Source organism: Harpegnathos saltator, unplaced genomic scaffold, assembly GCF_003227715.2.
Source record: "Harpegnathos saltator strain DR-91 unplaced genomic scaffold, Hsal_v8.6 scaffold462, whole genome shotgun sequence".
Taxonomy (NCBI): domain Eukaryota; kingdom Metazoa; phylum Arthropoda; class Insecta; order Hymenoptera; family Formicidae; genus Harpegnathos; species Harpegnathos saltator.
Window position 1 is genome coordinate 662,193 of NW_020230275.1, and position 26,078 is coordinate 688,270.

General features: G+C 42.3%; 1 protein-coding gene across 1 annotated transcript in view; it reads left to right on the forward strand.

Annotated features, from left to right (window-relative positions):
- Window positions 1-26,078, forward strand: part of LOC105184177 (defective proboscis extension response 8) — a 66,682-nt gene that overhangs the window by 13,271 nt on the left and 27,333 nt on the right. Inside the window, exon 2 of the mRNA XM_011142767.2 lies at window positions 21,819-21,985. Within this exon, the coding sequence (XP_011141069.1) occupies window positions 21,819-21,985 (167 nt within the window). The remainder of the gene's footprint in view (window positions 1-21,818; window positions 21,986-26,078) is intronic.

Consider the following 26,078-nt stretch of genomic DNA (forward strand, 5'->3'; position numbering starts at 1 on the left):
GAATAACCCTTCGCTATTTAACCCTTTCGCCCCTGAATATAAATTTTTTCATCCAATCGAAGACAGAGGTGAGCAATTTCGAAGTCAAATTGAGGATTTTCAGTGAAAGAAAGAAAACTATTTGTTGGGGTGAGCGGGGGAAGATAGTACATACACATGTGTATGTGTACCAATAGGATTTAAATTTTCTACTGTCTCATCATCACTGGCTTTATAATCATCAGAAGATCAGGAGGAGAAAAATCAGATACGTGTTGAACGATATATTTCAGCTCCTACTAATTTAAAATTCTTCTCTTTAATTTAGTGCTGAAATAAAAATATGTTCATCAACAGAATTGTGTACGCCCAATCACCGAATATGTCATGGTTTAACCATTTCCTCCTTGAATATACATTTTTTCTTCATCGAAAGTAAGATAGAAGTCAGCTGTTCCCAAGTCAAATTGAACGAAGTGAATTTTCAATGAAAGAAATAAAATTATTTGTTGGGGGTAGGCGGGGGAGGATGGTACATGTGTGTATCAATAAGATTTTAATTTTCTACTGTCTCGTCTCTCACTGACTTTATAATCATCAGAAGATCAAGGGGAGAAAAATCAGGCACGTTGAGCAATACATTTCAGCTCAAAATTCTTTTCTTTATTTTAGTGCTGAAATAAAAATATGTTCATCAACAGAGCTATACAACCGGTCGCCGAAGACATTGTTGTTTAACCCTTCTGTCTGTGAATATAAATTTTTCCCCAAATTGAAGGTAAGACAGAGAGAAGTCAGCCGTCAAGTTTCGTCAAACTAAGAATTTTTATTGAAAGAAATGAAATTATTTGTTAGAGGTGGGCGGGGAAGGATCTATCAGTACACATGCATATCAGTAGAAAATCCAGCTGACACACACACACATCTAGTAATCTAAAATTGATATTTGTGGTATCTGTGTGAACCCGAGTCCGGGCGTAAGGGTTAAACATGTGCATATGAGTGTGTGTGTGTGTATAAGGAAAGTGGTGACGACGCGTCGCGTCACTTCTACGTTACCCGCTCGCGAGTTAATGACACGCAACGGAGGGTTAACGAGGAGGAATTGGGTGCAGCCGGCAGTGTGCTCGCTCGCTCATCTTCGTATCATCGATGGGAGATTAACCGTGAGGCTGCCGGGCGACGGAACAGCAGCGGAAACGGAACCGCGAGGTCTCGCTTAACAGTGCCAAAATGCTACTTTCATCGCTTCCACCTCGTTCAAGGCATACACTGCACGGCCGGGACCGGCTGGAAGGGTGAAGGCGGCCCGGAAAAGTTTCCGCGATAGTTACTTACGCCCCATATTCCGTCGAGGGCTCGGGTTCCGGCACGCGCCCGATGGAAAACGGAAAGTCGAGTAACTTGCCGGCGCAAGTAGTATATTAGGTAGATGGATAAACAGCCACGGCGGCGGGAACACCGCGCCGGGCCGTCAGATATTTAGAGAGAAAGAGAGAGAGAGAGAGAGAGAGGGGGAGCAGAGACAGATAAATGAATTAATGTGAACGAATCGTTTGTTACGGCCCGGAGATTTGCCGCCGCAAAATCGACGTGCGCAACACGAGGGAGAGAGAGAGAGAGAGAGAGAGAGAGAGAGAGAGGGGAGGGAACGAGGAGCATCATCAGCTTCATATAATTAACTTGAAAGCGAGGCAAAAACGACAGGGTGAGCATCACCCACCCTCCTTCTTCCCCGCGCTACGTCTCGGTCGCAACGGGAGAGCCGTAGGGAAAATGTAGTGAAACGAAATGCGAAATGACTTCGTTATTCCGTGAAAACTTCTCTCGCGCGCGTGGCGTGAGACCGGCGGGTATTTGCCATCTGTCGAGAGAAAGAGAGAGAGAGAGAGAGAGAGAGTCCCGCTCACGCGCGCGGAGTATCGTCGCGCTTTGAGCTTTGCGAAATTAAACGGCGGCGATTGTTCGCTCTCGCGGCGCGCGACGCGTTCGCTCGCGCTTTCTGCGCGGAAACGTTTCTCTCGTCGCGTTACGTCGCGCCTGTTCCTTCGTCGTTTCTCTACGCGACGAGCAGGCGTGCGGGCGCGACACGCTGGAAGAAGGAAGGAAACGGCGAATCAGAGAGACGGTATTCTCCGATCGTTGCGGCGAATTACCGGTACGCACCGCTGCTATTAATTGTTACCGAGGGACGCCCCCACCACGTAGGCGCAGTCGACCGGATAATTAGCAGTCGCCATTAACAATGGAACGGCTAATCTGTGTGTAGGCGAGTCTTTGGTGTCAACAGGCCGCCAGGCCGGCGGACAGGCAAATTGGCCGGTCGGCATTGATCTAACTATCGAAACTATTGGCTTGGCAACTAAGTGATTGCGGGTTTTTTTAAGAAAATAAAAGACAATTTTTTCATGGAACGGAATAATTTTATGCAATAATTGTCCATTTTTTGTATCGTCCATTTTTATCAGTGACCTTTTACCATCTTTCAGGCAGCGTCATAATTCCACATTCATAAAACTTGATTTTTTTTGATCGGCAAAGTATTGAAACAACTGCGATTTAACATCATCGCCATTATTGACATTTTTATCATTCAAGAAGTTTTGCAAAGAACGAAATAAATAATAATCTGATGGGGCAAGGTCAGGACTGTATGGTGGATGTGGCAACACATCCCAACCAAGCTCCAATAATTTTTGCCGTGTGACCAAAGATGTGTGCGGCCTTGCATTGTCATGGTGGAACACAATACCTTTTTGATTTGCCAATTCTGGTCGCTTTTCTTGAATTGCATTGTTCAGTTTGGTTAGTTGTCGAATGTATACATCTGAATTGATCGTTTGGTTGCGTGGTAAAATTTCAAAGTAGACAGTTCCTTTGCAATCTCACCAAACTGGTAACATAACTTTCTTTTGAAGAATATCAGCTTTGAATGTTGTTTGCACTGGTTCATCTTGCTTGTTCCACGATCTTTCTCCATTGACATTGTTGTAATTTTTCATCGCCAGTTATCAATCGTTAAAAAAATGGATCATTTTCGTTACGTTTCATAAGCAAACCGCAGATGGCAATGCGTTGTGTTAAGTGAATTTCTTTAAGTTCATGAGGAACCCATAAATCGAACCCATTTCCTTACGTAGCCAAGTTGTTTTAAACGTTTTTCAATGCATGTATGTGGTACATTGAGCTTCTCTGCAATCTCACGTGTTGTGTTATGACAATCTGCATCGATTATTGCTTTGATTTGGTCGTCATCAACTTCACCTGGACGACCAGTTCATCTTTGAGTGAAAAATCACCAGAACGAAATTTAGCAAACCAATTTTGACACTGCCGTTCTTTTAAGGCTCCTTTACCATACATAGCACATAACTTTCTGTGAGCTTGCGATGCGTTTTTTCCTTTGCGGAAGTAAAGAAAATACGACGAAAATGCTCGTTTTGCTTTTCCGTTCTTCAACCGACGCCAAACAAAAACTACACAACCGATCGATATAATTTTTTTACTGAATGCCAATTGAAGTACCAACTATCAAACAACAATATGGATTTGACATTTCGAATATGTAAATATACCTAAAAATTCAACCAACGTCATCTATCAGTGAAATCCGCAATTATTAGGTCGATAGGAAAGTTCCGTCCGTTTTTTGCAAAACATATGGCTTTATTTACAGAAACAAAATGAAAAAGTACATCGATCAAAATATTGTCCATCGTTAGCGATGACTTTTTTTCATCTTTCGGTCAGCAAGCGAATTCCGCGGCGAAAGAATGACTCATCTTTGGAGGCTATCCAGTCAAAGACTCATTTTTCGACGTCTTCATAAGAATTGAAGCATTCGTCAGCAAGTGCGTGTGCCATCGACCGAAACAAGTGGTAGTCGGAAGAGATACAGTCCGGTGATTAAGCCGCATGGGGTAACACTTCCTAGCTTCTAAGTGCTTCTAACGTTTCCTTGACAGATTTTGTGACGTGAGGCCGAGCGTTGTCATGAAGCAAAATTACTTTATGCTGTCTCGTTTCATATTCTAGTCGTTTTTCGTGCAATGCTCGGCTCAAACGGATCATTTGTTCTCTGTCGTGATCCCCTGTGTTTGATCTGTTGATTTTTCAACAGCTCATGGTATAGCACACCTTTCTGATCCCACCAAATACAGAGCATTGCCTTCTTTCTATGGATATTCCGCTTTCGATGTTGAGGGTTGGCCGGGATCGCAAATAGTTTTTCAACGTTTGGGATTGTCAAAATAAATCCATTTTTCATCCCCCGTGATGATACGACGTAAAATCCCCTTTTTTTATTGCCTAGCAAGCAGAATTTCGCAGGTGGTTTCTCGCCTTTCAATGTCTCTTGGCTTCATTTCATATGGGACACATTTTCTTTCCTTGTTAACCTTTCCTAAGGCTTTCAAACGATCGGAAATGACAAATTGAGCACAATTTAATGTTTCTGCAAGTTTGCGTTTGATATGAGTCTTCATCTACCAATGCCTGCAATTCTTCGTCTTCGAATACTCTTGGCTGTCCAGAACGCTCTTTGTCTTCTACATCAAAATCACCACTTTTAAAGCATCGAAATCATTCTCTGCATGTTTCATCGGAAGGAGCATTATCATCATAAACTTCTACAAGCATTCGATGAACTTCAGCTGCAGTTTTCTTCCAGTTGAAGCAAAAGATTAACATTTTTGGCAAACGATGCTTATTTGGCTCAAATTTCGACATTTTCGATGCAGTAAAAACAATATTACTGATGCAAACGTATACCTTTCGATGTTGAGGAAGGAAAGAAAATGTGTCCCATATGAAATGAAGCCAAGAGACATTGAAAGGCGAGAAACCACCTGCGAAATTCTGCTTGCTAGGCAATAAAAAAAGGGGATTTTACGTCGTCACGGGGGATGAAAAATGGATTTATTTTGACAATCCCAAACGTTGAAAAACTATTTGCGATCCCTGCCAACCCTCAACATCGAAAGCGTATACCTTTATGTACTGAATGTTATTGACAGATGTCAAAACAAACCATTAAGCTTCGTTTAGACATTAAAAGTTAATGACAGTTCTAGCTATAGCTACTTGCCGCTAGATGGACGGAACTTTCCGATTTACCTAATACTTATCAGTTGCCAACCCAATGATAGCCCTCAACCTTCGTTACATTTCTACTGGTTTGGTACTGGTTTGGTTTTCTACTGGTTTTCTACTGGATCAACGCGTCACTTCCACTCTCTTCGTTCTCGTCTTCGTCGTTGCGCGATCGCCAGCCGCAGTAGCCGACACGCAGGCTGGGTTGATGACGAGGCTACGACAGGACAAGAAGGGGAGGAAAAAGAAAACACGAAGGACCCGAAGACCCGGAGAAACAATGTTAGCTGATTCGGCTGCGAGAGGGAAGCCAGTTGCGGAGGAGGGCACGATAAACGGGGAAATAGGATTTCGCGGCCGACTAACCAAACCAGCCTCTGTCCTTCAATGTCCGAAAGAATCCACCCCCGGCCTGACGGACGAGCCTGATGGCGCGTCGGGCCGCGCGTCCTGCCGACGGGGACGTTAGGGACTGAAATAATTATAACGGCCGTGCGCCCACGAAGCCGCCCTCGCCCTCAGCTCGATCCAGCCGAAAGCCGGAACACAGCTTTCTACAATTTCCGGCCGAGCTGGGAAGGACATCGATCCCGCGGCCAAGAGAAAGCTGAAGGGGACTGATAGATCCATCGTGCTCGTATTCCTTTCACCTCTATTAGCTCGCGACTCGAGGTGCTTCCAATTTCGAAATCGATCAGCTCGGAGAGTGTGATGCTTCCCTCCCCTCTTCTTTTCTTGTTCTATTTCTCTCTCTCTCTCTCTCTCTCTCTCTCTCTCTCTCTCTCTTCCTCTCCCTTTCTGTCCGTAGCATCGAAACGATTTCGTCGAAATTCCATCACGGAAGATCGAGAAGGCGATGATAATGCGCGCGATGGGTGTCACGTCAGACCCGGGCAAAAATCGTCCCTGTGGACTTGAGCGCGAAATTAATTTCCGGCTAAGATCACACGGGTTATCCCCTCGCGTATGATAAACTTCCCGCGTGAGCGTGTCTTTATCCATGAGGTGTCTCGTATGTTTAGTGTATCTCGCGGGCCGATCGGGTCCTCGAGTTTACACAATGTACTTACGACGGCTGAAGGCGAGGAAAGTGACGTCGAGGAGACGTGGTAAATCGCGGGTGTTAAGGAACGGCGTCTAAACATGATCACGAGCTTTGAAATAAGGGGAAAAATGTCCGAAAGTTAAGAAACTTCTCCTAATTTATGTACTCCTCGTTGTCTCTTTTCCTCTTCCTCTCTTTTGGTAATTTGCAATGTATCAAAAAGTGACGGGGGGAAAGTGAGTTGGGGGAATAGGGTTAATCGGGGGTGTTAAGGAACACCGACTAAATATGATTACGAATTTTGAAATAAAGATGAAAGCATCTAAAACGTAAAAGATTTTTCATAATTTATGTACTTCTTATTGCTTCTTTTCCTTCTTCTCTTCTTTTTTAATTTGTAATGTATTGAAAAATGATGTCGGAGGGATGGGGTTAATTGCGGGTATTAAGGAACGGCGACTAAATATGATTACGAATTTTGAAATAAAGATGAAAGCGTCTAAAACGTAAAAAATTTTTCATAATTTATGTACTCTTCATTGTTTCTTTCTCTTTTTCTCTTTTTTTCAACTTGTAATATATTGAGGAATGGCGTCGGGGAGACGGGGTTTATCACAGATATTAAAGAACGACATCTAATATGATCACGAAAATATGATCACGAGCTCCGAAATAAAGATGAAGGCGTTCAAAAGTTAACAAACTTTTCATAATTTATGTACTTTTTATTGCTTCTTCTTTTTCCTCTCCTTTTTTTAACTTGCAATGTATTAAAAGATGACGTCAGGAAAGAGGGATTAATTGCGAGTATTAAGGAACGGCGACTAAACTAAACGATTAAAAGCTTTGAAATAAAGGTGAAAGCGTTCAAATGTTAAGAAACTTTTCATAATTTACGTATTCTTTATTGTTTCTGTTCCTCTTTGTCTTTTTTAGTCTGCAATATATCAAAAAGTGACGTTGGGGAAACGGGGTTTATCATAAATATTAAGGAACGACATCTAAATATGATCACGAGTTTCGAAATAAAGATGAAGGCGTTCAAAAGTTAACAAACTTTTCATAATTTATGTACTTTTTATTGCTTCTTTTTCCTCTCTTTCTTTTTAATTCGCAATGTATTAAAAGATGACATCGGGAAGACGGGATTAATTGGGGGTGTTAAGGGACGGCGACTAAACTAAATGATTACAGGCTTTGAAACAGGCTTTGAAAGGGTGAAAGCGCCCAAATGTTAAGAAATTTTTCATAATTTATGTATTCTTTATTGTTTCTATTCCTCTTTGTCTTTTTTAGTCTGCAATATATCAAAAAGTGACATCGGGGAAACGGGGTTTATCGCAGGTGTTAAAGAACGACGTCTAAACATGATCATGAGCTTTGAAATAAAGATGAAAGCGTTCAAAAGTTAACAAACTTTTCATAATTTACTCTTTATTGCTTCTTTCCCTTTTCCTCTTTTTTTCAACTCGCAATGTATTGAAAAGTGACGTCGAAAAGACGGGGTAAGTCGCGGGTGTTAAGGAACGGCGACTAAATATGATCACGAGCTTTGAAATAAGGGTGAATGTGTCCAGTAGTTAAAAAGCTTTTCATAACTTATGTATTACTTATTGTTCCTTTTCTTTTTTCTCTGTTTTTTTTTTTTTTAGTTCTCAATATATCGACAGCTTGTCGGGAAGAGGGAAAAATATCGCTGAAACATCTTCTTTTCTTAAAACTTGGGGGTGGCCGAATCTGGAGGACGAGATTAAACCGCTCTTTTGAATTTTAATAAAGGAATTTTATCATAGGATGACATCTGAAACGTTGACGATACGTAATGGAGGGAAAATCCGTGCTCGCAGTTTCCGGTACAAAATTAATTTCCGGCGTAGCGGAACAGCACCCGGCCGATCCGATAATCGGGGGTGAACTTGTCTCAACTCCCTCCCGGCTAAAAGACCGTAAAACTCGATCCGCCCGACGGTCGTTCGAATCGATAACGCGAGCCCATTGCGTCAACAACGTAGCTCCCTGCTAAGGAGATTTTAATCCGATCGCGTTTCACGCGTCGTCAGGAAGTGCGCTTAAATCACCTCACGCTCTTACATTAATAATCATAATGATCGCCGACAAGACGAAAGGACACACGCACAGATGCGCGCTTGGGGAATTTCTATACTAATATTTGATCGAGATGAGAAGGCCGATAAATGGCGCAATGTCGTGACCAGATGTAATAAGCAGATTGTATTTCCATCCGTATAATTTAATTTGCATATGGAACAAAAAATTCTCAATTATTCGATACTGCCGTCTCGAGCCGTCTAGCCGCACACGCGTGCGTTAATATAAATATTTAAATAATCCATTTCTTTCGAGCGCTCTGAGCACAATTTCGATCGCTCTCGATCTGTGTAAATGACTATCTCGAGCACAATTTACAAAACTGGCTATTAGGGGAAAAATTTTCGTCAGATGCTGACACGCAAAATGTGTGATATATTTTATGATAACGTACGAGTGAGAAAACAAAGCCGTCAAAGTCGTCAAACATAATAAATATCTCGGATCATACGCGGAAAGCTAATCGGGATTACGGAAGCAAAATCTATTTAAGTACCGATGCTGATTCTGATTATTAGACGATCTAATTACTATTTATTAAGCAAGGTTGGTAAAAAAACATGTTTAAAATAAAAAAAATGAAATATCTTTTTTCGTCTACGACTTTTTATGTTTTAAATATTCATAAATGTTTTTATGTTTTAAATGTGTGCATTTTTAAGCACGCGCAAGAAAACATGTTTTACACATACATTTAACTTTTAGTACAGTTTAAACATTCGACTTTTGATACAGTTTAGAATGTAGTTAATGGTTTAACGAAAAGCTTTATTTCTGAGAATTTTCATGAAAGATAATTTATTTTATTGAACCACCGACTACATTCTAAACCGCATCGAAAGAAAGTTTTTGAATCATTTCATTTAAATACAAGGGTAGATTGAAAAGTTTCCGACTTGACTAAGGAAAAAACATTTTTTTGAGCTAAATGAAATTTATCTCTCAACAAAGTCTCCCTTCAACTCAATACATTTGGATGTTTTTCTAGACCTGTTGTTCCTTCGATATAATAACATTTGTCTAAATCCGAAAAAATATATATAGTCACTTCACTTAGGCACTTATCATTTCAGCATTTGACGAACATTTTTTCTCAGATAGCCGTTTAAATTAAATTTGAAAACAGGAAAAAATCGCATGGAGCCAAATCTGGAAAATACGGTGGATGTGAAATTAATTCGTACTTCAGTTTGTACAATTTCGCCATCTCAACTGCTAATTTATGGACCGGTGTCAGACATTGGCGTGGTAAAAAAGAATTTTCTTTCTGGCCAAACACAGACGTTTACTCTTGATTTCCATGTCCAAACGTTGTAATAACCCAGCATAATATTCTCTGGTGATTATTTTCCCTCTTTCCAAATAGTCCACAAAAATTATCTCGTGGGAATTCCAGGAAACTGTGGCCATCACCTTGCCAGCCGACGGAACTGCTTTCGCCTTCTTTAGAGTCGGTTCGTCCTTTGCAGTCCATTGTTTTGACTGTTCTTTTGTCTCTGGAGTGTAGTGGTGGACTCAAGTTTCCTCGACAATAATAAAATGCCGTAAAAAATCCGTTTCATCACGCTTGAAACGCTCGAGACACGGTCTTGAAATGTTCAACATGTCGTTCTTTATCAACAATGAGCAAACGCGTGCTCAGTTTTCTCATATTTCATTCCTTATGTAAAATATTTAGCACCCGTTCGAATGAGATACCAACAGCTTCCGGTATCTCTTTTAAAATTAATCGTCGATCGTCCATCACAATTTGGTGAACATAATCGATTATTTTATCCGTTATTGCGGTTTTTGGTCGTCCAGAGCGTTCCTCATAAAAAATACGCGTTCTGCTACACTTGAACTTAGCAGCCCAGATTTTCACATAAATGAAGGAGCAGTATCTTCATACTAATCCAACTTTATTTTTCATAGGAATTTTCCCTTTTAAATGAAAGAATTTTATCACGGTGCCATATTCCAATTTCTCCGTTGTTGACAAACTGTAGCTTTGAAAAGCTATGTCAGAAATAAATGAGTCACTAGAATAATATTAACTTAGCTCTTTGTGTTTCTTTCACTGCTATCTACTGCTATTGGATAGGTAGGTAGATAGAAATCTAACTGAAATCTTGCTCTTTCTTGGTTAGGTCGCAAATTTTACAATCTACCTTTGTAAACTATGAAATATATACAAATAAAATGTAAATCACTAAGTAAACATATACAACATATTCTTGTATATCTAATAATTATTTTTTAATAAACATGCAAGATAATGTATACATCTGTGTGTAATATTGTAATATGCAAAAAATATAATTTGTGAAAAGATCAAATTTATATCGATAGTTTTACTAGCAGGTTCGAAATTGATATTAAACATTAAAAAAAAATGTTTTAAACATGTCTTTTTACACACGTGTTTAAAATATGCTCTAAAAAGATGTACGTTTAAAACTATCAAGCGTTTAAAACACGTTTAAAACTTTCACTTTAAACAAAAGATTTAAAACATGCCAATCCTGCTGCTATAAGTGGTGGGGTGGTCGCATCCAGGAAGAGGGGAAGGGGGCAAGACAGAGATGCTTATATCCAAATAGTTCACGTGAGCGGGCCTAATTGAATACGTCGGCGCGGAAATAAATATCGCCGCTTCGATTGGCGGGGCATTCCTCGGACGGAAATTTCGATGAAAGGGCGAACTTTTCTCGCATGGAACGCGGCGAACTTGCCGCGGAAGAATTCGGCCGGGGAAATTAATTTCGCCGGGGCGCAGACGGTGCGATCGAGCGATCGTGCATCGAACGTTCCACCGAGGAGGGCAACGACGACCTCAACAACGCAACGGTGCCTCGCGGAGGAACGCACTCAATGAGCAGCGGCAACCCCTCCCCCCCTTGAGGTGGGAAGCCCGCACGTCACGGAAGTGCTCCAGCCGGCGGAAAGTTTTGAAAGGCAATTACCAGGGTTATTTTATGACAATACACGCGCGAGCGCAACGTTGCGCCTAAGAAATCCATTCGTTTCCAAGTCCCGTATTATCCGGCGCGGCACGTCGCTCGGCGCCGGCGCCGGCCAGTGTTTCGAAAAGTTCGGCGAAATCGCAGGTACGAAAGGAAACAAAGTGCACCGGGGCGGCGATTATGCTTAATCCCCGCCATCGGTGAAGTTTGATATTACGCGCACGTCGGCGTCGCCGCGGAACTTCGCGGCGCCCACGACGCCGGCAGCTATTCCAGCGCGTTCAAGCCGCGGATTAACCGCCGTCTCGGGCGGCGATGTTAAGAACGCGAAGAATGTGTCAGTTTCCTCGCGCCCGGGCGGAAATGAGATTCAGCGGGGTGGCGGATGTTCCCGCGGTCTTCCGCGGCGTTTAAGCTTCGCCGCGACGTTAATCGCGGCCGAAACGTACAATTAGCGCGAGCGTGTCTCTCACGCTTGCTCTTTCACATTTCGCGACGAGTTGTCGTACGTTCTCGTCGTCTTCGCGCAAACTTGAGCAAATACGCCTGAGACCTCCAAGGTCGAGTGAAAATCGACGAGCGAGGCGACGCATAGTGGGATGTTTGTATCAAAAAGTTGGCCAAAATTATTTTTTGACGAATTTCGGTTTAAAACGTGCTACTAATTATATATATGATTATTATAAAGATTTCGTATTAGTTTTTCATGAAATAAAGTGTAAATATATATGTAAAAATATTTCAATAATTAAGAAAGCATAATATTCCACATCAATAAATATTCAACTAGACAAACTCCAAATTTCTTCACCCAATGAGCGCACTCCATCCTCAGAATCAACATCATTTTCATCTATTGAAATACCTCCTCTTCTTGGCGTGGGATCAGTGAGAAGAAGCATATCCAATATTTCTTTTTAAAATGGTTTAGATTTCTTTAATTGGTACGGGTCTCATATTTGTTAGCAACGGGTCAGAACTTAGTAAGTAACTTAGAAAAGTCTGTTGATTATGTCCATGTACAAAAGGAAACAAAAGGAAAACAAAAAGTAACAGAAGGAAACTTCATGTCTAAATAACCTTTAGACAAAACCTAATTTACGTTTAGGGAAACTAAAGTAATTACTAAAATTATATCCGCGATTTTCCGCGACTAATTCTTTCTGATATTTCATTCGGAGAGATTATTCTTTCATTTTATCCAAGAAACGTAACACAGGAATAGACCTTGAGGTATAAATAAATAAATCCTTCGAGTTTGATATCGAGAACGCAAAAAGATACGCTATTGAATACTATTATCAAAATCATACATCTACGTGAATAACAATTCAATTGTAATAAATATGATCTAAAACGTTTCTTCATACCTTCCTCGAAACAATCCATAACGAAAAGTTCCTCGCTGCCACTTCTAAGAACCTTAAAATTCTGATCGAAGATCGTATGTTATAAAGCGCTGAGAATTGATGCGTACAATACGAATAACGTCTAAATCCCGACTAACCAAACCGCTTCATGTCATCGCGGACGAACAAAAGCATAGCGGCCACAGATTATTCCACAGATATTCAACTGTCTAGGATAGTCACTCACGTAGAGCAGGAATGATTTTAAGAAAATTGACTTTTGGCCAGCTTTTCAGGCCACGTCGACTCTCACGATGAGAAGACGCCGATTATCGCGCGATGATTCTTCCGAATGTCGACGACGACATTTTTGCTGCGCGAAAGTAGCGCAGATATCCTCGTCTCGATATCTTCTGCAGCGAATCAACGGCGCGGCGGCGAGAGCGCACGCAATCCCCTGTTAATCGTCAACTCCGTGCTAAACATCGCGCACGGCGCGCACAGCGGCAGAAATTCGCGGCGCACGGCTGTCTGGCTTTGCGCGAGGCACTTGACGAAATATAATTCGCAACTGAGAAAGTGCTTGCCCGCACACCGGCCTGTGATCCGGAAGTGCAATTCGGAGTTGGCGATAGTTCGTGCGTGCAGCCCGGGTATTTACGCCGCGTTCTGCAGTCGCCTGTGTAATTCCGCGTCTTAATCAACGATCGCGAATTCGTGAGCATAAGAATGGGCGGGTCACGTGAGACTGGTGAGACCCTTTGGAGACGATTTTGTCGCTGGAACCATCGAAAATCTACTCGAAGACTCTGCAAGAAATCATCCAAAAAAGTATTCTATTTGTCGAGTGATATTTTCCCATGGTCTCATATTCATTAGCGAAGCCTTTTGCAGAAGGAAGGAACGATATTCCTCTTTCGATAAAGCGATTAAAGTGAACCATTCATCTAAAATCAGATGAATCTTAGATATTATTCTATTTTCCTCTTATTTCAAGAGCATTTCCTCTTATGTCAATTAATTCTCCTCTTATATCTTCATATTCTTCATATCCTCTTCAGGAATATGTTGATTTGAATGTCGGCTTCTTTTCTTCAGTCATGCTTTACCTCCAGACACGAACGAAAAAATAACCATATGCTCGTGGGTCAGAATATTTGGAACGCTTTTTAAAAAAGGTATGTGTGTTGCTGTAACATAACGAATATAACGAAGATAATTTATCCATATTTGGTGAGATGCAGTTTATAATCTATTGCAAGCAGTTGAATAACATATTCTTCCTTTCAACTATATTTCATTTCAGTTGGTTATGATGAACATCCTTGTAGCTATGAAGTTTATAACAAAACTGATTGGAAATTTATTTGTTATGATGATTTTATTTCATTCGTGTCTACTTATTGCAGAACTGGAGCCAGAAGTACATCTATATGTATATTACTTTTCGCTATACATTGTAATAACTTTTTTCAAATTAACTAATATAACCAGTAAGAATAAAATAATAATAGTAAGAATAAATAATAATCCTCTTAAAAAAAGATTAAATAATTTGCGTATAAGAAGGAATTTATATTAAAAATAATGATTTGCATTATATACGTATATACTAGGTGCGCAACTAAGTTTCCGGGTTTCACACATGGATGGCGCTAACGACACATGTAGTCGACATACATTTCTGATGTTGTGTTTTTTTTATAGCTTGGACATCTGTTAACAATAACCAGTCATCATAATACCAACACATATCGCAACGCAAAAATATTTTCTCTAACGACGAAGATGTCGAGTTTTGTGGCAAATAAACAGCATTTGCGGGAAGCTTTGCTTTTCTGCCTTAACTTGAAAAAAAGTGCAGCTGAAGCACGTCGTTTGCTTGAGGAGGCCTACAGCGAACATGCACCATCGAAAACTACCTGTGAAGATTGGTTTAAACGCTTCAGAAGTGGCGATTTCGACACTGAGGACAAGGAGCGCTCCGGAAGACCAAAAACAATTGAGGACGCCGATCTGCAAGCGTCATTGGATGAAGATGACACGCAAACACAAGATCAACTTGCGGAGGCATTAAACATGACTCGCCAAGGTATTTCCAAACGTTTACATGCCATGGGAAAAATTCAAAAGGAAGGAAAATAGATGCCGCATGAGTTGACTGAGAGACAGATGGAAAATCGAAGAGCCACTTCCGAAATTTTGCTTTTGCGGCATGAAAGAAAGAGTTTCCTGCATCGAATTGTTACTGGCGATAAGAAGTGGATATATTTCGAGAATTCCAAACGCAAAAATCGTGGCTTTCACCTGGCGAAGCATCAACATCGACGGCACGGTCAAATCGCTTCGGAAAGAAGACAATGCTCTGCGTTTGGTGGGACCAGAAAGGAATCGTGTACTATGAGCTGCTGAAACCGGGCGAAACTGTCAATGGGCATCGCTACCGACGACAACTGATCAATTTGAACCATGCGTTGCTCGAAAAACGGCCAGAGTGGGACACGAGGCACGAACGAGTGATATTGCAGCACGACAACGCTCCGTGCCATCGCACTTCCATCGTCCAGGACATCATCAAAACGCTGAAATGGGATCTGCTACCGCACCCGCCGTATTCGCCAGACCTGACCCCTTCCGATTATCACTTGTTCCGGTCGATGGTGCATGGCTTGGCTGGGCAACACTTGGCCAATTTCGAAGAAGTGCAAAATTGGTTGGATGAATGGTTTCGGTTCAAAGACGCGTCGTTTTATCGTCGCGGTATTCATGTATTGCCAGAAAGATGGCAAAAATGTGTAGCTAGCGAGGGACGATACTTTGAATAAAACCATTTTTTGTATTTCTCTTGAAATTTTCCATTTTTCATTGATCAAAAAAGCCCAGAAACTTAGTTGCGCACCTAGTAACATATGATCTCTCTAACTTTAAGAATAATGTGTTTATAATATTTTCCTCTTAATTTTAAAGGAATTCTTTTGCCATATAGAGGGTGTCCGGGATATTCTAAAAAAGAAAAATTGTAAAGATTCATCAGATCAAACTGAGAAGAAAAGTCATATACCATTTTGCAAAAAATCCAATAATTATTAAGTTATTAATTAAAACGTCTGGGCCAATGAACGCACGGGAAACGGTAGGAGGAACTCTGGGCAGAAGTGACAATAGACAAGACAAATGATTTACATCTCAACGTGAATATTCGTAGCAAAGACAATCAATTGATTGCATGAGGTGGGTCAATGCACAAGATCCTTTCCTCGTTTTTAACGGCAAGATGCATTAACACACTAAGCTCTATATAGTTGTGCACTAAACATCCAGTCTCACATAACTTTTGCACTGCACGTAAAATCACTTTTCTCGACGGACATCTTGCACGCCCGGAAAATCGTTCCGTACAGGTGCGATCTTCACCCGCTAGCCCATAGGCAATAATTATATCGGTGTATTCCTCTGGGATAAATTTCATTTTTCGTCGCGGAGGAGCACAACGCGTGTCAAACAATTTTACACGATTGAAGACGTGTCTGTAGGATATGTAAGTCGCAAGATACGATGATCATGTTTTGTTTATGATCGTCGTCTACGACAATGACGCGACGGGTCATTATAAAGTTGTAAGTTTTAAGGTTAAGTTTCTACTCAAAACATCCTGAGAAACGGAATTATTAAGCGTACTTGGCCATTTTCGATCACTTTAGAAACCGGACCAGTCAAACAACAGGACCGAGATGTCAGAACTTTAACCAGAACGCTCTTTTTATCCGTAAGACGAGTGTCTTCTTTCTCTTCTTCATTCTTTTCAAAGGCGATTTTTAGAGGTTATTTTCCGATGACGGAGACAATCGCGCATGCGCAGCGCTGACGCTCGTATTTTAAATAGTCTCGTCGGAAAATTATATTGGTGTGCATTCTATTTATTTCGCATTTTCTCCAAAAAAAGAAATAGAAGAGAGGGAGAAAGAGAGAAGGGACGTGCAAACATGTGTGCATAAAAGCTACATCGTAAACACACATATTCATTTGCTGGAAAAGCTGAGAGACGAGGGGAGTTTCGGCGAGACGCATTCAGAATACTTTGATTAAAAAGGCAGAAAGATAATTAATTAATTTGCGTTTAATAATCACAATTATATGTACATTCTCCATGTGGGGAGACCCAAACGACTTTGCGTGGCGCTTTAAAATCCACCGGCTGCACGATGATATTAATAAAAATTTAATAAGCGAAATAATATATCGATATTCTCTCTGCTGGATGCACGCATATTAACAATAATTTGATAATACGAGGTTAATGCAACCTGTGCTGCGGTGCTCGACCAAATGTTACGTCACGCGGACGGGAGGAGGGGAAGGGAGGAAGGGGAGGAGTCGCAATACCGCACACTGACGCGCCATTGACGACGCAACGATGATAACGATAACGACGTGCGGCGATCTGCGCCCCATTCGCGCGCAAGTTTTGAGCGAGATGAAAAAAAGCACGCGCGCCATATATCGAGCGGCACGGATTCTCGTTATTTCCGCGTTTCGTTATTCCGGTACTGCGATGTTTGTCGACTTTTATGTCACGGCGAAACAACTTTACGTCGAAAATTGCAGTTAATCAAAGGCGGCTGCGCAGCCGGAGTTAACGAAATCCAGAGTGACTGAAAACAAAATTGGTTGAAACTGGGGCTACGCATTCTCGAAGCAAGCTCCGTGTTTTTCAGCGAAATTCCCGCAACGTCAATCCCTATATTTTTTTTCCCGTGCATTTATTTTTCGTTCTCCCTCCCCCCTTTTCTCTCTCTCTCTCTCTCTCTCTCTCTCTCTCTCCACGCTTGCCCCCGTCTCCTCCCTTTCTCCCTCTCGCTATTTCTTTTTTTTTTTTAACGAAAGTTCTCGATACAAAAATACGGTTTCCTCGGAAAAAAGATATTTCGCAAATGGATTTAGAAAAAACTACCGTCCCGCGCTGCGAAAGAGAAGCGCGGTGCGGTGCGCTCCGACGAGATATTTTCCAAGCGGATTTTCGGCGTACCCTCTGCTCTGCGGCCAAGTTTAACACGAATGACAAATCGTAAACACGCGGGGTACACATCGATGCCGCGAGGCTATTATCCCAAACGCGCGATTGGGGGGAATCCCGGCGTCGTCGTGATCATCCAGCCACGCGACGTTTTCCTCTCATCGACCACGCGGGGCGCGCTTGACTTCAGCGGAATATAATCTGTAGCTCTTTATGCAATACGCGTTCCGCGGCGAAGAAAGGTCTGGCGTGTGATGCACGTTTTAGCGACTAGCGAGTGCACACAGCACGCGCGCGCGTCTCGGCGTGCCGCACACTATCGCGCGGATTTCAAGGGAAATCCGGCTGTACCTGTAACGCCGGCGTTGTCGTCACGAAGAGGAACGTTACCGTCACGTCAAGATATAATGTGATGTATTTAAATGGGTTCGGGGCCATGTAGAGTCGCACGCGAGAACTTTCACGTGCGACGCGACAATCCGCGAGACGTTGACGCTACGTACGAGATCTCTCTCCGTCTGCCTCCTTCTCCAACCCCTCTCTCTCTCTCTCTCTCTCTCTCTCTCTCTCTCTCTCTCTCTCTCTCTCTCTCTCTCTCTCTCTCTCTCTCTCTCTCTCTCTCTCTCTCTCTCTCTCTCTCTCTCTCTCTCCTCTCTCTCCTCTCCTCTCCTCTCCTCTCTCTCTCTCTCTCTCCTCTCTCTCTCTCTCTCTCTCTCCTCTCTCTCTCTCTCTCTCTCTCTCTCTCTCTCTCTCTCTCTCTCTCTCTCTCTCTGTCTGTTTCTATGACGTGACGGGAATGTTAACCCTTTGTGTGGCACATAGTGATGGATGTACTGACCACCTTTTCTCTTCCATTTTTACGTACATTTACAGTTTGATGAAAATAAATATGATCTTATACATTTTTCTGATATATTGATATTTGTTTTATATACACAGGGTGTCCCATTTTACTTTTGACAGTCAAATATCACGAAAAATATGGAAGATATGGAAAAATGTTTCAGACAAAAGTTGTATGGTTTGAAGGGGAACATAAAATAACTATAACAGTTTGTTTACAGATGACGCCACTTTCGAAATATTCACTAATCATTACTTTTCTTAAATGAAAACCCCAATCTTTTATTATACTATTTTTTCTATTAATTAATTTAAACAACTTTTGTCTGAAACATTTTCTATTTGCCTAATATTTTTTTAGATATTTCAGAAAAACTTGATAACTTTTTCAATATTTAACTCACGATATCTCGCTAACTATTTATCAGAAGAAAAAGTGGTACTAGACTTTTTTGCTATATCTAGTCTCAAGAATATATTGTTCCAATAGCCTGAATTTGGTTAATTTGATGATTTTGAAATTTCCAAAAGTAGTTGAGTAGAGTAGAAAAGTACCATTTTTTCTTCCGATAAACAGCGAGATATCGTAAATATTGAAAAAGTTACCAAGTTTTCCTGGAATATCTAAAAAAAATATTAGGCAAATAAAAAAATGTTTCAGACAAAAATTGTTCAAATTAATTAGTAGAAAAGGATGACATAATAAAAACTTCGAGTTTCCATTTAAGAAAAGTAATGATTAATGAATATTTTAAAAGTGGTGCCATCTGTAAACAAACTGATATAGATATTTTATGTCCCCCTTGAAACCATACAACTTTTGTCTGAAACATTTCTCCATATCTTCCACATTTTCCGAGATATTTGACTGTCAAAAATGGGATACCTTGTATTTCCCGTGATTTTTATATTTGCTTGTTTATTTTTAATTGTTTATAAACAAATAAAATGGAAAAAAGAGATTTAAGAGAAGAAGATTTAATTTTTTGGAAAGTATTTAAGATTAGGGACTGAAAATTTTACTGAATATTCTTCACATATCAAAATATAATATATACTTTTCCCAGAATTTTTGCACGCTACATGTTTTCTTATAAATTACTCTTGAATGAATTTTGTAAATCTGACATAAAATTCATAATTAACGATCTGAAAAACTTTTATATCTAATATATTTATTCCGACTTGCACAAATTTACTCCACATGGCAGCCTGTGTTGGATTCGCCATTCTGAATTTATGAGATTTGACTTTAGCGTGCCGAAAAACAAAAATGCAAGATTTTGCAGAAATCCGTCAGAAAAGAATGTGCATAAAGGGAACACCGAGATGCCTGGAGTTTCCGCCTAACGTTTAAACGTCAGTCGTCAAGTGTCGACAAGTGTTAGTAGTCGGTCTCCTCCCTTCCTCCGCCACTTCCTGTCATGGAAAGTGATGCATTTGAAATCCGCCGAAAGTTGTGGCTGGTGCCTGAAATGTCACGCGGGCGCTCCGGGAACACCCACGAGCGTGCGAAAGAGTCACGGGATACTCGATGATTATCCCGTTAAAAGTCGTTCGCACCTGCTTGAAGATCGTGCTGGAGGTAGAATCGAGGCGGCACACCTGTGACGCCAGGTCCACATAAGCAGAAAGCAACGGACGTGTCGCGACATGGCTATACACGAGAGGATGCACTTGGGACGATCCATATTTCGCGAAGGGGCTCTATCTCTGTACAGTCACGCGTATCAATTCGCGCCGTGAGAGCAGAAGCGTCGTTCCCCCACTTGGGTCATCATTCTGCGCCAATTACACAGGTCTACAAGGTTTTGTTGTTGAGCAGCTGGGGGTCGTTTCCCAAGTAATTTTCTGCGTAGAATCCGAATCCGAGGTCAGAATTGGCCCATCACGTCAGGATTTTGAGATATTTGAGGTTATATACTCGAAAAATGGCTTTTTGGGCTACTTTTGAGGTCATGTATAGGACGCACACAATTTTTTAGCTCTTTTCTTCTAATTGCATCATTTAGTACTACTCTTTCCCTTCAAAATGAGCTGTCGAATGGTCATCTACGATTTTTCCTTGCAAAGTTACGGCCATTTTAAGATAACATGATGAATTCCAAACCCTGCGCCGTTATAGCCTAACAACCTCATGAGCATTCACATTAAACCTGTAAACTTTGAACTATAAACCCGAAAACCTGGACTGAAAACTGTATATATGGGTTTTTGGGGTCGCTGATTACGAATCTGGTCTCAGATCGACCCCAAACCTATTATAATAGGTACCTCAAATATCTCAAAATCCTGATATGATGGGCCAATTCTGACCTCGGATTCGAATTCTACGCAGAAAATTACTCGGGAAACGACTCCCAGCTGCCCAACAACAATCATGATCCCATTTTTTATAGACCTGTGTTATCGATGGCTAGCCATGGGAAGTAGGGCGGATTCACGCACGCTCCTGCCTATAAACGCGATTTTAACCTTCGTCCAGCATTCTTCTCTCGCGGGCCGAATTCCGTCCCGACATTTGCCGAGATGGAATTAATTCCGGTAAGAACCTACGCGGGTTTGACGCGAGCTTCTCAACGATCTGTCTTCCCGCGCGCAGACAATCGATCTTCGCAAATCGGATCGCAGACATCGACATGAGAATATCTGCAGGGAATATGTGCTATCAACCTCCTAGCTGTTAATGACGTAAATGTCCATAGAAAAAAAGTATATATCTTCGTCATTCGTTATTTTCTCTCATCTTTCGTGTCATTCTCTGATTCCGTGTCCGTAATTTCATAATTTTTCGTAATTTTATTTTAACAGCTAAGAGGTTAACTTGGGCCAGCCGGCGTACCAATTTGCGGAGAAGCGGAAGAGTTACGATATTTTCAGTCGTCCGGCTCGACTCGCTGTTACTTGTCCCCAATATGTCTACTTTTCGCAACACGTACGTGCGACTATTTTTCTCCGTCAGTTACTACTTTCAAACGGACCGTTAAGCAGACATCAGCGTTAACCAGACATAATCATGGGAATGGTCCATTTTCCTTTCTTTCATTTATATTGCAATCTAGCGTTATTCGATCACCAATGACTGTAAATTTTGCGATCTACCTTCAATTTATTTTGACTTGTATTTTATTTTTGTACTTTTCTTCCTCTTTGTTATCTTTCAAAGGGACTTGTCCCATAAATGAATAAACAGAAAAATGAAAAATAAATAAACACATTGACGACTAACCGACGTGGCGAAGACCTCAGGTACCTCAGTTCGCCGCACATCGTCACAGTTTCAACGCGAGACGGAGTATAGCCGAACGAGTCGTGACGGAAAGAAATCCGAGTACCGTAATTTCCCCCGTTTATTCCCTCGCCGATACCTCAGATGCTCTTATCCCGACAACGAGTTGCGGTTGAAAAGTCGTCGTTTACGAATAAATCGCCTCTGCTTCCAGGTGGTATAGCGTCATGCCTACGGAACTTTCGGACGGACTTCCTGGAGGAATGGCCAACGCCGGGCACCGGGCCCCACTTCGACACCACCATGCAATCGAACTTCACCGGGCTGGTGGGCAAGACGGTGCATCTGGTGTGCAAGGTGAAGAACTTGGGAAATCGAACGGTAAGCCATCGGAAAATCCATCGTCCGGTTCGTGACCGGGCGCGCTATTTCTTAGCCCGACAAGAGCGGACAAGGCGCGCGCGTTGGCCGGCTATCCAGCCTGCCTTCCCCCTTCTTCTCCTCCTCCTTCCCCAAGTCCTGTTCCGGGCGCTTCTGTTGAATAATTTAAGGATAGGGCCGCACGAACGACCTTGCGACCCTTCCGCACGATCATAGTGGATACTTTAACGGCGTGTCACGTCGCCAGATTCCGCCCCGGACGCTGCCGTTCGCTGACTTTCCAGAGTCGATCGATGATTCCGCGGACCGGCCACGACTGTCATTCTCGAAGCGAACGTGTAGATGCGAGTGAAAAAAAAACGCCCCCTCTCCTCCTTCTTGCGGTTAACCGAGCTTCCCTGGATCCTTGCTCCAGCGCAGCTTCTATTAAGAGAAGCTGCTTTGGGGGCCCGGGAGGCCCTCGTGAGAGGCGGGAATCGTAATTTTGCTGAGCGACACATGGCGTCTTACATCCGCTGACCTTTCGAGCGTTCAACCGGAGGAGGGTGGGGGGACCATCGCAAGCAAGGGTCCCGCAAGATCCAGAGCAGTTTCACCAGTGGCCGGACATCGCGTATCGCTCGAGCGACTTTTCTCCGCGCGGCGCGGGCTCTTTGCCCTCCGCCGTCGTCGTCGTCGTCGTCGTTACACGCGCGCGCTTAATTACGACGACGGCGTACTTACGCGACGTGCTAGCGACGCCAACGAGAGCGCACGTTTCTATGGGAGAGGAGAAGAAGGGGAAGGGGGAGAGGGGGTTCCGTTTATGAAATATAAAATCGCCGTTCTTACACGTTGAAGCCCGCTGGCGCGCGCGGTTTATCCAACATAAATGGGGCTATTAAATAAACATTACCGTTCCTTCATCGTGCAACCGGCGCCGGCGTCTCATGAAAAAGGCAAGCGATGTTAGCGTTTATGTTCTTGCATTATTAACCGCTCCCTTCTTGTGCGCCAAGCGAAAGCGCTCTCTTTTTTTGCCTCCCGCTCTCTTTCTCAATTTTTCATTTCCGGCGTCTGTACGGCGAGTCGCGCCGCATTGGGAATCCCCCTCGCGAAAATTGCGCCACCGGCGCCCCCCGGCCAGATTATTCCGGCTTCAAATGTGTTCCGCTGCCTGGGAGTGTGTTGTCCGCCGGCCTGCCGTCGCCAGTGAAATCCGTCGAACGTCGTTCGCGCATGCGCGCGCGCGCTCCGCTTACAACGATATTATTCTTCCAATATGTCCGCCCCCACCCTTCCAAGCGTAGTCGCGCGTTCCCAACGTACCGATAATCTCGGCGCCCGTCGATCGGGCCGAGGAAGCGGCCGAAAAAGCGGAGCGGGGGGGGGGGGTACCGCCGATTGACCACATAAGTACGGGGTAGCATGACTGCGCTCTATCAATCCGGCTGTGCATCTTTCAGGAGCGCCGCGTTGCGCCACGCGAAACCGCTTCCGCATACCGCGATCGACCTTCGCTCTCCCATAACTACATATTTATTACATCTAAATTTCAGATTCGCGTGCGCCCGCAATAAAGCCCACGGTTAATTTTCGAGCCATAGAGACGGGAAGAGGGGGGAGGGTTACGGTGGCGAATTCCCCTCCCCCCGAATTTCCCACAGTCTTACAAGGATCTTGGCAGAATATTGATTGGCCAGTTCCTTTTTTTTGCAGTAGTTTGTTATACAGGGTGGGCCATTTTAACCTCTAATGGCTGCTATTGAAGAAAATCACGTTAACGCTGTCATAGGTGAAATTTCATTCCGGTATATATTTTTTATTTTAGAAATAAATGTCAAATAAATGCAATTCAATGTTTCATTATTATTGAATATTAAATGAAAAGTAGAAAAGTTATCGTTTGCAGCAAATAATTTAACATTTAACAAGAACAAAATAAAATTCGTACGGGTGAAATTTCACCTATATAATAGCCTTTATAGTAACCTTTAGGCCTGGTCTACAATATGTGTCGTAAGTTGTAAGCCGTAAGAATTGGCGAATCACAGTCGATTATTACAAAAATAATCGGCTATAATTGGTCAGTTCTTACGGCTTACAGCTTACAACACATATTGTAGACCAGGCCTTAAGGATTAATGTCCCAATCCAAATATCTCCTTCTCTGCTCCTTTTACAAAGAAATATTCCGTGCAAAAGTTGTCGACCTCTCAAGGGGGATACGAGATAGCGATATCGATTTGTCTGCAGATGGCGCCACTTTGAAATTCATCAATGATCACTTTTTAAAAATGGAAACTGACCTTGTTTCTTTTGATGAAAGTCGCAGTTCTTGTCGAAACAAATCCAACTATGTGTACTATGTGTATTTGCTTAGAGTTTGTTTTTCATTTTTCCTCGGTTTACGCAACTTTTAAAAATTTGAATATCAGTGTTTTGCAAACGTGTGAAGAGGCGCTTGTGGCAACGCAGGAAATGAAAATAAACATGTCTACGCAACGAATCAGCCACTGTGCCATCGTTACTCGACTTATCGACCTCGACCGAGCTTGAAAATCACCACGATTTAGGAATCGAACGTGTCTCGTCGCGGATAAAGCCCTAGATTAAGAAAGAAGCGCAAACGTTACCCTCTCCATGCTTCCTATGGTCACCATGATTGAGGTTATGAAATATCATATCGAATTGGGAAATGCAGACCACTTTGGTACTTGACATCAGCATTTCGTTAAAGTAAGTAAGGTTACTATCATAATATGATTTTAGTAAAGATGAATTCTTCTTCTAAAAAATGGTATATAGATTCTATTTAGATTCAGTTTGGTCTGTTTTTAGCTCAGTTTTAATGATAATATGTTTTGTCAAATAGACATAGTTAGCATTGTTACTGACATCTAGAAGTGCACTATAAATGAATAGATTGGTATCTGTTATAATTTTATACATCTGGAAGCTTTCTCAGATGCAAAATGTGAAATTAAAAGAATACAGAAATTCAAAATGGCGAATCCAATATGGTGGACACGAAAATCAAGAAATCAACCTATTTTCGTGAAATCTGGTGACCTACAGTTTTTTATGCGGCGAAAAATGAAGGGACGATTGACTATCTATGTGGTGACCTATAAGATATTCTTCTGAAATAGTAAGCTTGACGCTCTGAATGATAAACTTCATTCACAAATATAGTAAAATTTCAGTTCAAAAATGTCAAGTTGACTATCAGAGTTATGTCGTATAGATTATCCTTCATTTTTCTCTGTATAGGTTGTTCATTTCGTATATGCTTTTAGGATCCAAGTCATATTTACCAATAAACAAAAAACGAACGATTAAAAGACCAATATAAAATTTCTGATATTTTTTTTAGTTATCACTACTTATAGTCTCAGTTAAAAAAACTCAAATTTTATTCTTAAAACACTTATAAAAAAGTGGAGCGTTAGAAGGTTAAATTATCTGTACAGCATCTGTAGAGATCATTTTATTGGATTAAGAAGTTATTGAAGATATATTTATGACGATCTTGAGCATAAGAACGGAGCTACGAACGGGCCTTGATCGTATCCAGTGTGCACTAATGCAAGCGGCCAAATTCGCCATTAATCTAGGGCTTTAGTCGCGGGGTGAATCGCCGCGAGTCACGACGTTGAGTCGCCTCAGCTCGAGGTCGCCTTTTCGCTCGCCAGCGCCGCGCGCGCCGTTAAGCGTTAAGTGTGTCTCGGCTCGACGAAGAGTGCGCGACATTCGTCATCTGCAGTTTACAAAAGCCTCGTTACGCTCCGCGACACGCTCGCTTAATCCGTCCTTTCGACTCCTTCCGACGTGATATCGCCGGATCTGTTATGATGTATGACGCCGTTATCGCACAACAGTCGCACCGGGGAGGGAAGATCAAGCGTCCGTCCGCCGCCCGCTCGTCCTCCCTCTCGCCTCCCCGTTCTCGTCGCTGCAGCCGCAACCGCGAACGTGAAGCTGCATAATTACCGGCTGTTTGCCCGGCTTGGCTAAGAAGCCGCTGTTAATACATCGCGGATGATAATAGCTGTCTTCATTAGCAGACGTATAGACGCCGCGCAATCCGTTCAAGTTGGCCCGAGTTCGCCTT